Source organism: Schistocerca cancellata, chromosome 6, assembly GCF_023864275.1.
Source record: "Schistocerca cancellata isolate TAMUIC-IGC-003103 chromosome 6, iqSchCanc2.1, whole genome shotgun sequence".
Classification (NCBI taxonomy): Eukaryota; Metazoa; Arthropoda; class Insecta; order Orthoptera; family Acrididae; genus Schistocerca; species Schistocerca cancellata.
In genome coordinates, this window is record NC_064631.1 from 506,719,172 (window position 1) to 506,736,555 (window position 17,384).

The window sequence follows — 17,384 nt, forward strand, 5'->3', positions numbered from 1 at the left end:
TTGCACAGGACAGAGTAGCGTGGAGAGCTGCATCAAACCAATCTCAGGACTGAAGACGACGACTACCATTTCTACAATTTCAAATGTCACTGAAGGCCAATTTTCAGCAAGATCCAGTCGATTAAATTAGAATTCGAGAATCCCCAAAGACTGCCAGTTCTGTTCACATGGAAATATGTATGTTAATTGAACCAGGATGATATTGGGGATATAAGGCCTGAAACGTATAAAAATGAAAGTAACTACAAAAATGACAGAATTGAAGCGTAGTTAATGTCAGTTCACTCGATGAAATTGCTACCCTCTTAAAACAGCACACTGTCCAACGTGGAGCAAAGCAGATGACGTAAAACTGGAGTGAGACAGACATGTGCCCCTCGACCACTGATGGAAGTCATGGCAGTGAAGTGGAGAGCTTGTGACAGACGGTTGTCTATGATTTGTACAGTAACGTGGGTCGACATGGAGATGTGGCAGAAAGAATCTATCATATCTGGACATACCTTCATCACAACTTGAATGAAGCTGGGCCATTCCACACCAATTGGTCTAATTTTGGAAAGTTCCCATGTGATCATCACAGTTTTCTGCTGAAATTGTGTGAATATTCACACATGTTCCCAGTGAACATTGTGAAACTTCATCAATAATTAATTCAATACTCAAAGATATAGTCATCTGTTTGACCCCCTAGCGCAGCTATCAATACTGCAACTGAGTTTTCAGCAACTTTGAGACATAATATCTCAAGTAATATTTTCTCGAAAGCAACATAACTTGATTACTGTGTACAACATTTTGTGCTCACTTAAGTTGAATAATAAAGACTTCATGAGTGATTTGTATATGAATAATTTGAAGCAAAGTCTGCCAAAAACTAGCTCAGGAGAAAGCCAAAAATGGCTATTTTTGGCCCATTTTTACAAACAGACTTCTGCAAACATTTTAAGTTGTTTTCTTTAGAAAGATGAAACTGTAAACCACCAAAAGATATAGATTTGGTTTTACAACGCAAGCATATAAGGTCCAAAAAGGAACAATGAGGAGATGCATTGAGATGTGCCCATATGTCACTGGCACTAAAAATTAAATCTGACATCTTACATTCTACAATTGTGAAAAACTGTAAGTAAATAGTTTTTTCCAGCTTTCAGCTCTACAATACCTTTTTTTTTATGATGTGAGCTGCAGCTGTTACGCAACCATTTTACTACCACGATATCCGCTGCCTTGGTAATGTACAATTACGTTGTTAAGTTTATAACCAGTTTGATTCTGTAGTTATAGCAGAAAAACAGACTGAAATATGTCATGAGTAGTCATGACGAAAGATACCTTTTTCCTCAAGTTTTTGGAGTTACTCATCCTGTATCTCATTTTCTGGTCATCAAGGCTTTTGATGTCTCCTTCCCCAGAGAGAGTACTATACAATCGTAGAACATAGAAGATGTCAGATTTAATCCAAGTACTAACAGAATACGGGTCTAATACACCTCCACCTTTTGTTTTTAGGGTCTTATAAGCTCGTGTTGAAAACTAAACAGTTTTTTTTGGGGATTTAGAACAGGTCTTTCAAATGAAAATGATTAAAAAAAGTTTGCAAAAGACTTGTAAAATTGGGCCAAAATAGTTATTTTTTTATTTGAAGTCTTCAACTTTGCTCTTAACTTGAAAACTATTGAATAGCAGTAGGAGAATGAAATTTTATATTTTACAACCTAATACTGGTAAGTTCTTACATGCAAAGTTTCAGGTGTGTCCTGTAATTACTTGTGGACAAGTAAAAACAAACTTCACTATTTTTTTCAAGTTTTTTTGGCCAACTTTGCTTTAAATTACCATACACAAATCACTCAGAAAATCTTTTTTTTCATTATTTCACATAAGAGTGCAAAAACTGTATGACACAATTTAGTTTTGTCTCTTTCAAGAGAATATTACAAGTAAGCTCACAGGTGCACTGTCAATAGCTGCACTATAGGGTCAAACAAAAGATTGTATCTCCGGAAGTAGTGAATTAATGATTGTGAAACAACCAATGTTCATTGGAAACGTGTGACTGTTCACACAAAATTTCACCAAAACCCATGATGGTCATGCAGGAACCTCTAGGCCATTTGGCATGGAATTACCCTATTGCTAGATTTGTTTACATATCACTGTCGACTGTCCAATCTGTGTACAGAAAATAGTGTACCACTTGGAAATATGCAACACAGTGTTAGGAACAGTGGCTGCACATATATCCTAACCAAAAGGGAGACCAGACAAGTGTCGCACCTTGTTCTGAATAACCAGTTTCAAACTAGACAAGAATTGCGGCTGGCAGTGAACGCTGGTCCATCTAAACCATTTCCCGAGTAAATGTTGAGAGAGGAATTGGTAGCAATGGAATCTGATTACTTGCAACAGGCCACTGCTCACTGCAGCACAAAGCTGCATGCCGGCCAAACACAGAAACTGGACAGTAGGTGACTGGGATTGTAGTGTGGTTCCACGGGCCACAGTTTTACCTCTTTAGGAATGATACAAGGCATCAAGTGCACTGAAGGCCCAATGAGATGTTTAATCTGGTGTGTCAAGGGTTTAGTTTGGACCAGAGATGGTTCTGTGACATGTATAGGGTGCTATTCATACCATAACCTGCACCCACTCATTCCATTTACTGGGAACAAGAAACAGGATATATACTTCAACATTCTTGGTGATGATGTACTGGCCCTTCTTTCACACTTGATGGCGAGTATGATGTCACTTCTGTGACGACTGCCATGTTCAGGGTTGCATTCATACATTCCTAGTTTGCCAAACATTCTGGCACCCTATCCGCATCTCAACTGGCCTACTAAATCATCCTATCTTAATCTCACAGAAAATATCTAGGACTATTTGGATCAGCAGATTAAACTGCAATCAACATCCCCACTTTCTGGTAGCTCTACGAGATCTGATGATAACTGGATATGTCAAACCTGAATGAACTTGCAGACTATCTTCCTTGTCTGACAGTAGCCTTTATTAAGGCTAGAGGTGGTGTGATACAGTATTTGCATGCTATCTCCTAGGTGGTCTAATTTTTTGTCCCATATGCTTCTACATAATAAATTACATTTGATTGATATACTACAAATCTGAATTATTAGGTGAAACAAGTTATCTGTATTTATGTATTTTTACCTGTGTCAACAACTGTTGACTGAAGTGCTCCATATGTTTTAACAGAAATTGTCATAAAGCATACCGAGCAGCACTGTCATTTGTCAGGTTTCATGGAGTTAGCCAGCCTAATAGAATCTACACCCCATAAACTCTACTATAGCCTTATCCACAACAGGCAGTTGGAACTTCCAATAAATGTTAGAAATTGTTGATAAATTCTTGAAGATGAATCCAAAAACAAAAACTTTGATCATGAAGAGGGGTGATATAGTAGATATTACAAAAAAGACTTGTCAAAAAGTTGGATATTTTGAAGCAATTTTATGTCTTAGATTTAAGTGTAATATCATATCAGAAACTAATATTATTTTAAAATTTGTGTTATGATGAAGAAAGATCTTTCCATCTGAAGTAGCCTATTAGATACAGACCACGAAAACCACACCCTATTCTTTAAAGAATCAGGCTTGCATATAATATATGCTTCAAATGTCTCTTTCTACAGATGAGAAAACGCATAAAATATCTGATATAGTCTGAGTAATTTGTTCTCCATTATAAGCAAAACTAGTTTTTCCATGCACCTCAATGTCTATGACATATCTCCTGAAACACATACAATGATATAATTTTGAACACACATTTCGTAGTATATATGGAGACTATATGCAGAATGCATTGGCAATAGAGTTATTAATAAGGAACTAAAATTAAAATGTCATGCCTGATGATGAAGTTTCACTGCGTGAGCAGCAAAAATTTAAGCTATCAACTTTTTTCCCTTTTAAGTGACTTCAATTCACAATGAAGGTTTTGTTTGCAACAATAAACAAGGCAACATTGCACTTAGAAATTGCAAAGCAATTCCACATTCACTAGTTAACATCAAATATAAATTTCTTTCTGAAGATATTTATTTGGAGTCTAGCCTTGCAGGGACGTGAAACGTGGACAATAAGAACTACAGACAAGAAGAGAAAACAAGCTTTTGAAATGTGGTGCTACATAAGAAAGTTGAAGATCAGATGGGTTCATTGCATAACCAATAAGGAGATTGGTAACTGAATTGGTGAGAAAAGTTTACGGTACAACTTGACTTTGTGAACAGATTGGTTGACGGTGCACATTCGGAGGCATGAAGGAACCATCAGTTTTGTATCAGTTGGAAGTTTAGTGGGTAAAAATTTTAGGAGACCAAGGAATGGATAGAGCAAGTAGGTTCCCATGAACGTAAGTTTCACTAATTTGGAGACTAAGGGGCTTGCACAGGATAGTATTGTGCGGAGAAGCGCATCAAACCAATCTTCAGACTCAAGACCAGAAAAACAATATTTTGCCCAGATATGAGAACTTTTCCAGAAACCAAGCAAGCAACATGGTTTTCATGAACACTGACCATGTCAATCTCAGTGTGCTATGTTCAATCAGAGGAAGGGAGGAAGGAAACAGACTGTTACACTCAGGTTGACACTGCATTGCTTGACTTACAAAAAAGCCTTCTATATAGATTTGCATTGTTGCCTAGCTAATAAAAGATTTTGTCTGAAATTTAGAAACTTCACTAATATGAAGCCATCGCAAAACTGTACGGGGTTAAAGTAAAGCACAATTTCAATTTACTTTGTTGTTACTGATCTAGTGAACCTAATAAAACGTGTCCCACACGTGTCTGCATAGTTTCCCAGAACACCCAGAGAAGCAAAGATGTAATTTCATGAATTTTTAATTTATTAACTATTTTGCCCAATTTGCTTTTTAAATTCCAGACAACTTCAAATTTTTCAACATTAGTCACAGAAAACTTAATTTTGGAGAAAATGATGGTAGTAACATTAACTGAAACTGTATGAATGTGTGAGATAATCTGCTTTTATTAATACCATAGCACACGTGAATTCATATTAAACCAGAAAAAACTAAGCTCAGTGTTAAGGGTGTTTTACAGTGTGCACACAATTTCACAATAAATGTTCAAAACAGTCTCCATCGATTTCAATGCATTTGGCCGCACTTATATGAACAGATTTTGTTGCTCATTTCAGTTTCACAGGGTTGTTCTTAATTTCGTCTATTGCATTCGTAATAGAAGCAAGTAATGCCTCATGTGTAATGACTGCCTCATAAATCATGCCCTTCATCCATCCCCATACACAAAAATACATTGGTGTTAAATCAGGCAATCTGTGTGGCCACAGACGTGTAGCACCATGACCAATCCGTTTCTGGGGAAAATGTTCATTTAAATGTGCAGTAACAGCTTTGCCATCATGATGACATTACATTTGCAATCATGTAGCAAGTGCAACACCTTCGAGCACGCAGGGCATTTCTTCGTGAAAGAATTGTTAAGTATGTCTCGCCAGTTAGACTCCTGAGAAAATGAATGGTCCAATAAAGAGTGTGTTGATTATACCACACCACACATTTATGCTAAACCACTGCTGGAAATTGAATTGCACTGTTGTATGTGGATTTGCTTCAGACCATATGTGCTTGTTATGTAAATTGTTTATTCCATCTCCTGTAAACTGTGCCTCCTCAGTAAATAAAATGTATTTGCGCAACTGCCGGTTAGTATTTAACCAGTTGCACAGCTCCAAGCAAAGGGCAGGATCTCCTGCATGCAAATGATTCACTTTTTGTTTACGCTAAGGATACAGATTATTGTACTTCTGTGTATGGCTTACCATAGTTTGTGAAATGGCTTACTGTTGGAGAGATACATCATGTACTGGTACCCAGGGTTACCTTGAACAGCATCCATTATATCTTTATCTTGTCGTCATGTATCGTGTGCTCTTACTGACTATGAATAACATACGTGATATTCGTATACTGCAGCCGTAGCATTAACATCACATTTCCATAAATAAACACCATATTGGCATATTCCTCTGTCAATTTGAAAGGCATCCCTATTTTGTAAGTCTACAAACTACAACAGTTACTATGTGGTTTCACTTAGATACACTACTGTTCTATTCTTTCAATGAAATTTACAGAAAACCACTACTTATTGCCCATACTCTTTAGCATATAAACGACTTTTTAAATGCCAACATATACTAGAACAAAGAAAATGTCTATAAAACACCACATTGCACAACGTACTTGCGGTGAGACAGTCGCAGTTCCTGAAATCCATCGCCCACGGCCTGCTGAGGAGCATTGCAGTATTGGGTCCATGAATAAACCATGAAAATCTGCTGCATTACGACCCCCCCCCCCTCACACACACACACACACACACACACACACACACACACACACACACCTGGCCTGCAGGCAGATCGGCGAGACTAGATCCACTGGGCAGGCCTGCACTTTAGTTGGGTTGGAACTGAATGGCTTCAGATCAGCAGGCCCAATCCATTACAGATACCCCACAGAAATGGCCTGTGGTTTTGGCCCATCGTGGAAATCCACTTGTGTGGCCAGCTATTCACAAGCCGCAACATGTTGACAAAGAGAGATCATTTTGATCAATCCATTCCACACATAACTTGTTCAAATACTCTGAGAATGTAACAATGAGCATAGGTAGCAACTCACTGTGAAGATAACTGCCGAGTAGCAGACACACTACTCCTTCCGAACAGGCCATGAAGGCCCAACAGTACCGACCAGCTGCTGTGTCATCCTCAGTCCATAGGCATCACTGGATGCAGATATGGAAGGGCATGTGGTCAACACAACGCTCTCCCGGCCATATGTCAATTTACGAGACTGGAGCCGCTAATTCTCAATCAAGTAGCTCCTCAGTTAGCCTCCCAAGAGCTGATTGCACCCCGCTTGCCAACAGTGCTCGGTAGACCGGATGGTCACCCATCCAAGTGCTAGCCCTGCCCAACAGCACTTAACTTTGGTGATCTGACAGGAACCAGTGTTACCACTGCGGCAAGCAGGCATGTAAGAAAGGCAATCTCACTCCCACAACTAAATTTTCAGCCATAGCTTTTGTCATAAAACGAGAACACATACAGATTGACACAATACTCAGACAACTCGTGCAACTGTGTCTCTCACCACTGTGTCTATAGTCAGAGGCTCGGAGCTAAACAAACTACGGTTCATGCCTCCCTGCCTCTCGTCAGCAGCTGCTAGGCTAGTGGCAAGAAGTGGTGGCAGCACTGAACACAAGCTGAAGGGAATGGTTGAAGCAGTAGTAATGAGCGAGTAGGGAATCAGCGCATGTACTCCGTTGCACCCAGCCACCAGCAATGCATGAGATCTCAGTAAACGAACCATTTCAGCTACTGAAACAAAAACAAGATTTTCCCCTTTTTTCAAATTTCTCTGATTTCCAGAACCTGTGGCAACCTTCTTGTTAATGTTGTTTTTGGGGAGAAGAGGTCACGGTCTCATCGGATTAGGAAAGGAAGGGAAGGGAAGGAAGTCGGCTGTGCCCTTGCAAAAGAACCATCCCTGCATTTGCCTGGAGCGATTTAGGGAATCACGGAAAACCTAAATAAAGATGGCCGGACGTGGGATTGAACCGTCGTCCTCCCGAATGCGAGTCCAGTGTGCTAGCCACTGCGCCACCTCACTTGATGTGGCAACCTTGAAAAGGGCATTTGGCCAGTAGGAAATAGAGGAGGAGAAATACGGCAAGGGGAGGAAGAAATGGACAAAGAGGAGGATGAAAAGAGAGAGAGAGAGAGAGAGAGAGAGAGAGAGAGAGAGAGAGAGAGAGAGAGAGAGAGAGAGAGAGATTTAGTTTCTTTCCCAATTTCATGCAGACCTGCTTTTATTGGAGTTCAATGATCCACTGCACAACACTGGCATAATATAATCGAAGGTTAGAATATAGATAGAAATTTTGTCAAAATATCCTCCCATATCATTTGCACTGTGTGTGTAATATTTTATATGTTCCAAAAATTCTGCTACCAAATAGAAGCACTGATATGATACACATTTCATCAATAAATGGGCTGTGAAAATTGCTGAATTTCCCAATAGCTTAAAGAGATATCGGCAAGATGTGTATGTGTGGTCTCTAATCTTAATACTAATTAGTGGCTGCTTTCTTTTCTGCAACAAATAGTTTTTGCCTAAGGAGTGAACCCAACATTTCAGTTATAGGCCATCATCAGTGAATGCAAATATTTAAATTACATAATTTACAGATTTTGTGTGTCACCAAATCTGGCTATTCTTAATAAAGCAAAAATTAACCAAACCTAAATGTTTTCATGGGTCTACTAGATGGCTCTCTTAGGTTAAATTTTCATCAATTCTGTATCCAGTTTATAATTTTTTTGCTGTTATCACCAAGAGAGAGTTGAGTGTTTCTAACACCACAAAACTGAGCGCTGCATCCCCCCCCCCCTCTATCTTTTCTTAATGTTTAGAGCTGGCCCACTCATATCAACTCAGTTAATATTAACATTGTTGAATGAACTCTGAATTCAGTAATGAGAAGAAAGCCAAATGAATCATATAAGGTGAATAAGTTCCTGAATCATATGGCTAGGGACACATGATCCCAAGAAAGACCTTCATAAAACAAGAACAATCTGAAATGAAAATTCATTTGATCAATTAAAGAATGCAACAGAGAATATGTCACTAATGGCAGGACTAGATATACCACCTACAGTAGGTTAAAAAAATGCAGCAAACTAATAGTGATAGAGTAAACAATTAAACACCAGCTGCCACATGCATTAAACCATTTAAACAATTCGTCACAGTTGTGGACCCAATCTCAATGCTCACTAAATAAGACATGTTCTGAGAAAGACAATGAAGCAAATGTAAGATGTAACAAAACAAACAAGGTGTCCCTGCCCAAACTTGGTGAATAAGAAGAAATGAAGTTTGTACTGCACACAAAGTGCCTCAATTCTAACGTCAATTTCGACTAATCACGAGATATTTGCTGCATAGTAGGACCTTACTACTACTACACACTAGTAAACAGCAAATGCTGTAGAGAACTAATTAAGTAACACTGGCGTGCGATTTAATTTCTTCCCATTTAAGTAATCCCAAATCAAGAGTTGACTTAACTTCTCATCGTACATAATACAAGACTACGGAAAAAAAATCGAAGTTTCAGATTACATTCTATCCTGCTGTGCAAATAAAAGCCTGCCGTAGGCATATAGCTATGACTATTGTTGCTAGTCACTATTCAATACATCCATATGATTTACAAAATGCGTAGTTTTTAAGTGCGACTTGTAGTAAAATGGATCTAACAATGTAACTAATTATTCGCAACAATGTCTAGCTTGTAATATATTACTAGTACCTCATATTATTATTATTATTATTATTATTATTATTATTAGGGGTGAGTACAACACACACTAAGGCGATCTACCATACTGAGTATAAAGTAAACCTAATACGTATTTCACTTATACGCAGAACCTACAATAAATACAAGATTATTATCTACCGAAATCCGAGATTCAATGAGTGAAGTAACAGCACACCAAAACATCTCGACATGTTATCTTTAGCTGGATAAATGATATTCGTACGCAACTAATAACATCAAATTAATTGTATAAATGCTTCAGAACGGCGGACACGATATCAAATATAAAGTTGTCTTTACCTGGAAAGATGCCTATACTTTTCTAAGCAACTTCAAAAATTAACCATTAGTTTCCCTTTGTTCGAAGACGGCTGATAAAAGATACAATAACACAGTATAGGCTCTTTCTCTCTCTATCTATAGAATTTCTCTAAAGTTAATTAATACTTTTAAAACTTTATAAACAATATTACGAAAACTTACACGACCGCGCTTTCTAACACTCTTGACGAGATATAATATACACATTTCACTTCACTCACCTATACTCGTATTCATCATCGTAATATTTTTCCGAGTAATAAATATGCTTGCTAGACATTTTAACAAAAATAAACGTCGAACTGCTCTCAAAAATTTGCACAATTCTTCACGACAGAATGACCAGCACGGCAGTACGTTTAAATCAACTTCAAACTTGGAACTCGTTCAGAAATACCACCATATCTTCGGGAAGTTTGAATATACCATTTGTTGCATCACTATCACTTTCTTCTAACGAGAATACTTGTTTTAAAAATGATAAAAATATTTTATGAACGTAACTACAATGTTTCACGCATTATAAATACGACAAAAATACAAAATTACCGAAATATGGGAGATTAAATTTGGTTTAATGTTGGCTGCAATGCTAAGCGCCAAAATCGTAACGAACACCAGGGTGCTTTCTATAACGAATGTTTATGTGTGTCGATATGCACTGCGAAGAGAGGGTGATATGAAATTTGTAAATGGCCGTTTTGGACTGTAAGCATGGATAAAAATATCGCTATGTTAATAACTGCAGTTTGCTCCGTCTAAAATGCAGCTAAGATTGTTTGTACTGAGTTGGTGCCGAGGAAGCTTTCTTATGTTGCGACACTTGAAGAAACCATTGGAAGAATTTAAATCAGCGAGCTAGCCTTAATAACATGACACGAAAGACTTTTTAAAAGTACAGTTTGAAACTTTTTGTTTGTTTTAACTGCTACGCAAATATAATCTAGGACTGAAATCATCGCATCGAGTTTCTTAATTAAATAAATAAGATAGTGCACCATAGCTGAAATGTGTTTAATGAAAGACACCATCTGCAGCTGATGGCGCTCTTAAATTTGTCTTCAATTAACTGTAATTACTGTCTGCAAACTGCCATAAAATGCCAACGGTATTTTTGTATACTTAGGTACGTGTTTTAAATTAATAGCCATCCCAGACCTGTTTGGACGATGTATTTGTTCTTGGTAATCGTGCCGTAACTAGTACCCAAAAAATCATTAATTCACGCATCTTAGTTCGTAAATCCAAGTAGGTCTTTCTGGGATGTGGAGCGGGTCAAGGTACACATAACAGGTAAAAACAGCCACTGCAGGCCACTTGTGTAAAGAGTATTGACGACAAATGCTGACAAAACAAGTGTGTTGATAAAGGGCCCAAACATTGCTGGTGACATGAGTATATTGATAAAGGAAGAGAATTTAACTTATTTCTTTGTGACAGGTTTACAAATGGTACACAACCAACAGCTGCATATTTAATGTTACAGACACCTAATGGATGAAGCTCTTGGATTGACATAGGATTACACAGACATGATTCACTGTGTGTGTAGGGGCATAAAACTGCATCCCCGTCTTACATGTTTGTACTCTGGGACTCAGCATTTGTTTGCTGAGTATGGGCTTGGTGGCTCGGGTTCATGAGCAGAGGGACTAGTAAGCATCGCCAGTCATATGTCACTATAAGCTCTGGGCATGCTTCAGCGAGCACATGCAGTGTGGAAGTGGAACATTGTGTGTCAGTGAACGTGGATCTTGGCTTGACTGCCCAGTTCATGAGGATGGTAAAAGCCTCTCAGCCACAAGGTGTGTTGCATGCTAACAAGATATGTGGCTGTTGAGTGGGAACAGTCATTAGCAGGCAACCTTTGGGGAACCTGTCGCAGCTCAATTGTATAAGGCTTGTCTAGACACACGGGGCTCCAGGTGCATTTTTTTTTTTTTCTAGCTGCTGGTGATACCAGGTCAGTGATAAAAGAATACATCCTGTTTGTAAGAAAGTGTTTATAATAGTTAAAAGAAAGAGGGCAGTTTTGATAAGATTGGTTGGTTGGTTGGTTTGGAGGATTCAAGGGACCAGACAGTTTTGGTAAGGTTTCACCATATTACATACAGAAAAGTTGAGAGCATTGCTGGATTCTTAAAATCTGTTTAACTCTTGTGCAATGGGCTCCTGTTGGTCGAAACAAGAACCTGCAGAATGTCTCGGGGAGTTTGCAATTGAAACTAAACAGTGCACTGCCTTGAACTACAGCAAAGGTGTTGTGACTTCCAGGGATCCAGTTGACTTTCCTCTAGAAGAACTGAAAGCTGAGTGGTTCCGGGAAAGCATTGTCGATTTGCAAAACATTATGAAAAGGGTGGATGGCGATCTTGTCAAATAAGACTCTTTTATCTGTACATTTCACAACACCAAACTTCCAGAGCACGTCAAGAGACGTTTCCTTCACAAGTGTACAGCCTTATTTCTCGAACCCAATGTGGTGTTTTAAATGCCAGCACTTTGGGCACACACTCTTTGTTGTAAAGGAGAAGCAACTTGTTGCAAATGTGGTAAATATGCCTACTACAGAGTTGGTGGTTGTTCTCCTCCGAAGTGTGTCAACTGTTCTGGGGATCACCCTGTCTGGAGTATTGACTGCACTGTGTTCCTTGGAGACTGGAAGATCCAGGAGATAAAAACAACAAAGCACACCCTGTATGGCGAAGCCAAAAAGATATACAAGACCATACAGCAGCCCACATTCACTGCTTCCTTTGCTTTCGTTCTCAGTGCAGAAAACCAGTGCAGCTACACAAGTGGAGGTTGCTAGTGTCAGCACTAGTACCTGTGTTTGTTAGTGCACTTGTGTTGCTGCAGTTACTTCGAAGCTTGTCCTACCCCTGCAGACTTTCAAATAGAAAATGTGATGGGTGGCCCTCAACTATGTACTCTCTGACTCAAGAGTCAAAATATGGAAAGTTTTTGCTGGTTTTATCCTCTAAGGACTGGGATATGTAGTTGCCGCAGTACAAGCCAAATACCGCTGAGCCTACAGTATACAATATGAATATACCCATGAACTGAATGGTCGAAGGTTCCTATCACTCAGCAATTGCGAATTTTGAATATGACATAGAAATTTATAAATGAAAGATTGCAATTTAAAAAAACCGGCAGGTACTATTTTTGATGACTTTAAAGATCGAGTATGATAGCAGAAGTACCGTTAAGAATGCTGTTTATTACTGCAAAACACTTATTAGTGTCGATGGTCCAGCAATTAAATAAAATATAAGTTGAATAACAGGGAAAAAATAAGATTCCTACTTCATGCTGTTAGTTATGAACAACAACATAGCTTGCAAGCTATTCACTTCTAAACGCATACTACGTCTTCACTGCAGAAGTCACGGAAATATCACAAGTGCACAAGTTGGCACTAAGAAATATTTCTATCTCCCGCGACCACACACAAACTGCCCCACTCTCCAACATAGTTCCTGTGACCGACCGTCCTGCTACCCGTCCAGCATCCCTTGTCCTATCCAGCACTCCTACTCCACTTCCATCCAGTCTCCCCATTAACGAGTGCTGTGATTGGCTAGAGTGCTCCCACCATTTCTTCAAGCCGACGCACACTCACAAACATATTGAAACACATACAAAATACTGGATTTTCATTTAAATAACTTTAAATTAAATAAATATTCCTACGGCTGGACCATAAACACGCTCTAACACGCATTATTAAATACATAAACAAATCAAATAAACATATATTAAAGGAATAGAAACAAAAGGTAGGCCAGTAGCCTAATGTCTCTGTGCTTTCTATAACACAGTAAATATTTAACTAATTTCTTCATGAATACTATATATCGGATATAAACAAAAGTTTTTTCATGTAACTGTGGAGTACTTATGGCCTGATGCGATCAATAGTAATTTTCGACTTTGACCTCCAATAACTGATGTCCTATTCAACTTATATGCCTGTAGTTCATACCAATTTAGGTTTACCTAATAGATTTCTAAAGACACGTCGATCGACAAAATCGGATGAACCGTTAACATTTTGGAAATTCGTTGCTGGGTGTTACTTGTATAATTTACACTCAGATACTAAACTTTAAACTAATAAAGATATTGAAAATGTGATTACATCATCAGAATCATCATGCAAGTAATGGTAATGTAAATGTTTCTTTTTGAAGATATCATGATTCTTCTGGCTATTATTAATTTCTACATGAACTGTGAAATGTTTGGCATTATGTTTTCACAAAGTCCGCCATGTTTGGCACTCCCAGCATACAAATCTCCTTCATCGGCACAAAGCACAGTCCACGTCACTGTGTCAACGTGGAATTTCCAGCCACGCGGTTCGGCTGGACCCCGTGCTGGTTCTACCCTTCCAGCTCTGGCTGATGCTCTGCACCACCAGCCACCGACGAGCCACGGCGCACCGAGAGGCCCCCGTACGGCCACGCCAACTCTGAACTTAGAATATTTTCAGGACACCACAACTCTCCTGTTACCTCATAATCCCCAGTATTTCAGAAAAGGCCATGGTTGCTGACACCATGGAACTTCCTGCCCCTCCAAAGATCATTCAAGTCTTGTCCACGACCACTTCCGCTGCTGTGGCTCTGCAGCCGCCCCAGACAAAAAAATTGAAGTTGAAGATGAAGAATTGCTCACTAACGGAGATAGAAAGTACACAGTCCCAATGATGTCAATGGCATCTTATCCAACACTGCCACTAACACATCTTGAGTTGTGGCTCCGCAGCTGCCTCAGACAAAAAAGTCGAAGTAGACAATGAAGAAACGCTCATTGACAGTGACAGGAAGCACACAGTCTGACGATGTTGGTGTCATCCTATCTGACGTCTCACTCAAATCTTCTTCAGCGGCAATGGACCTTGATGTCGGACTGGGACAGTCATCTGACCCAAAGACAGCCTACACTCATTGTAGACTCCACTCCAGAGCAGTAATTCAGGATGAAAGTGCTACCCCTGTGATAAATGGCTCCAATCCTGCAGTGGAACATTAAGGGTTCAGGACAAATGTGGAGGAATTGAAACTTCTAGCACGGGACTGCCCCTGTGCTTGTGTTTGCAGGAAATGCTACTCACCATCTGGTGCCAGCTCCTCATGATGTGTCAGGCATGTAAGTTCCTTGCAGCTCCAACTTCACCTGCATACCATACTGTTGCTTGTCTGCCTCTGGAATTCCTTTTCTCCATCATCCACAAGCAACAAGCCCATTTGGGATCCGCATGGAGCATGTACAACCACAAATCCAGGGTTTTAACTACCTGCCGATGTGGTTACCGTAGAGACCCAGACTAATTTTAGATTTGGTGCCATACAGGAGAGATTGCACTCCTGCATATGATTTTAATACTTTATTTTCTGACATTTTAACCTCTTCAGCTACCTTTACGGATGAGTCGAAATGAGGTGGGGTCTCTGTGGTTGCTTTGTTGTTTTCCTTGGTCGTGTCCTCAAGATCCAGCTGCCTCAAGACTTTACTGTAGGCACTGGATCAGATGAGTCATACTTTGAGTAATAAATTCCTTGTTTGTTCCATTTCTCTGAGTGCCCTTCACTCTCTACAATCCTTGTACCCAGCAGATAAAGTAGTCTAGAATATCTAGGACACCCTCCTTCAACTACAATGGGTAGCAAAGGAATTGTCTTTCTGCTGGGTACGAGGACACATGGATATTGCGGAGAACAAAAGGGCACGTGTAGCAGCCAAGGAAGCGTGTATCAATTCTCAGTTATTTCAGCATGCTATCCCCCTGCATGCTATCACCTTGCTGTTGAGCTACAAAGTTGTTTGTCGATGTAAAGCTGAGTGGCTGGAAGTGATTGATGATAAGCTGTGTCTAGTAAACCCCTCTGTGTGGCCATGGCATACCTCCTCCCAGCCACAAAGACAAGATGAGGTCCTCCTTATTTGCCTTCACATAGGTCACAGTCCTCTGATATGCGATTTCTTGTTCTGGCGCGATGACCCTCCAGTGTGTGATGTTGTGGCATACAAATCACTGTGTGCCAAATTTACTAGACCGTGTTTTATTTTCGAATCAGAGGGCAGTGACAAATTTGCCGTCAGATCTGCCCTCTATTTTAAGTGACCTTGAAAAGAATGTGGTTTTCTGATCTGAACAACTTGTTACCACAAATTTTAGGGTGTTGACAGGGTGACTGCCTCACCCATGTTTGTTGTAAGTGGTCAGCCAGTCACATTTCCCTTTCTTTTAGCTCTTCTGTGGTTTTACTTCTGTTTTAATCCCATGTGCAGTACCTTTCATCCTTCTCCATTATATTTAGGCCTGTGAGATAGAGTAATTGTGTGGGTCAATGTGAATGAAGTGGGAATGGGTGAATGAGTGTCATTTTATAGGTTTCCTCCTCATTATGTGGATACACACACACACACACACACACACACCTTACATCCTTTTTAATCTGAGCACTTTTTCTTGGTCTTAAGTTCTTATCAAATCCTCTTGGTTCTGTACTTTACGTATTCTGTATTACTTGTCTTTCCCTATATGGGATCACTCTGCAGACTGCAAGAAAGGACTATTACTAAGAAAAATGGGGGGGGGGGGGGGGGGGCAGGAAGTTTTATAACATCAAGCAGGAAACACGACCACTGTAAACTCATTCTCACATGAGGGTGGTCGTGATTTTCTATCAGTATGTCTTCAACTGTATAATGTAGATGAAGGAAAGCCATGAAATATTCAGCAACATAAATGCTATTGATGATTATAGGACATACAATAAGGCAAACACAGACTTGCCGAGCTGTTGACTGTCCAAGACGTGGGGCAGTTTTCCAGAAGTGGCTATTAAAATGTTCAGTCATCTACAAATTGAAACACAGTTCTTGAAAAAGTCACTTTATACACCATCTGACAATAAAAGTGAAGCACCCAGAAGGTGAGGAAGAAACAAAATGAAACTTAATGAGTTGAGAGCATATTAATGTTACTGTAGTGATTACAAAATCAAATCAATTTTACAAATAACTTGGCAGTATGAGCCCACTTATCAGTATGATGTTGCACCTCCTGGCTTGCACTCACGCATTGATTTGGCTGGAAAGTCTCATAAAGCCCTTGTAGCCTCTATTGAGGCAAGGTCTGCCACAGCTGTCGTAAATGCTCCTTGGTATTCCAGATATTGGCACTGGAGTGGAGCAGTTGCCTGAACTATTCCTACAGGTGTTCTATTGGGAACAGGCCTGGGGATCTCATTGGCCGCAGGGGTACCTCAACATCACACAGACAGTTCATACACAAACATGCCATGTGTAAATAAGCATTGTTCTGTTGAAAAACCGCATAGTGTCTCATGACAGGTAACACCTGAGGATACAAGATGTTCTTGATGTAACATTGTGTCATCAGAATTCCCTCAATCGCTACCAGCTATAACCCAAAATCATACAAAATGGCTCCCCACACCATGGTGCCTGCTGTGCCTCTCCAAAAGATTTGAAGAATTGGACCTCTCCCCAGGTCACACCATACCCCATGACGATGGTCACCCAGGATAGTGCAGAATCATAATTCATCACTGAACACAGTGCAACAAAATTCATTAGCAGTCCATGTTTTCCAGTC

At 39.7% G+C, this 17,384-nt stretch overlaps 1 protein-coding gene across 1 annotated transcript in view; it reads right to left on the reverse strand.

Annotated features, from left to right (window-relative positions):
* The window catches only part of LOC126190924 (cyclin-dependent kinases regulatory subunit), a 33,822-nt gene extending 23,682 nt beyond the window's left edge, over positions 1 to 10,140 (reverse strand). The window contains exon 1 of the mRNA XM_049931562.1: positions 9,973 to 10,140. Within this exon, the coding sequence (XP_049787519.1) occupies positions 9,973 to 10,031 (59 nt within the window). The 5' untranslated portion in view covers positions 10,032 to 10,140. The remainder of the gene's footprint in view (positions 1 to 9,972) is intronic.
* Between the last annotated feature and the right edge of the window lie 7,244 nt (positions 10,141 to 17,384).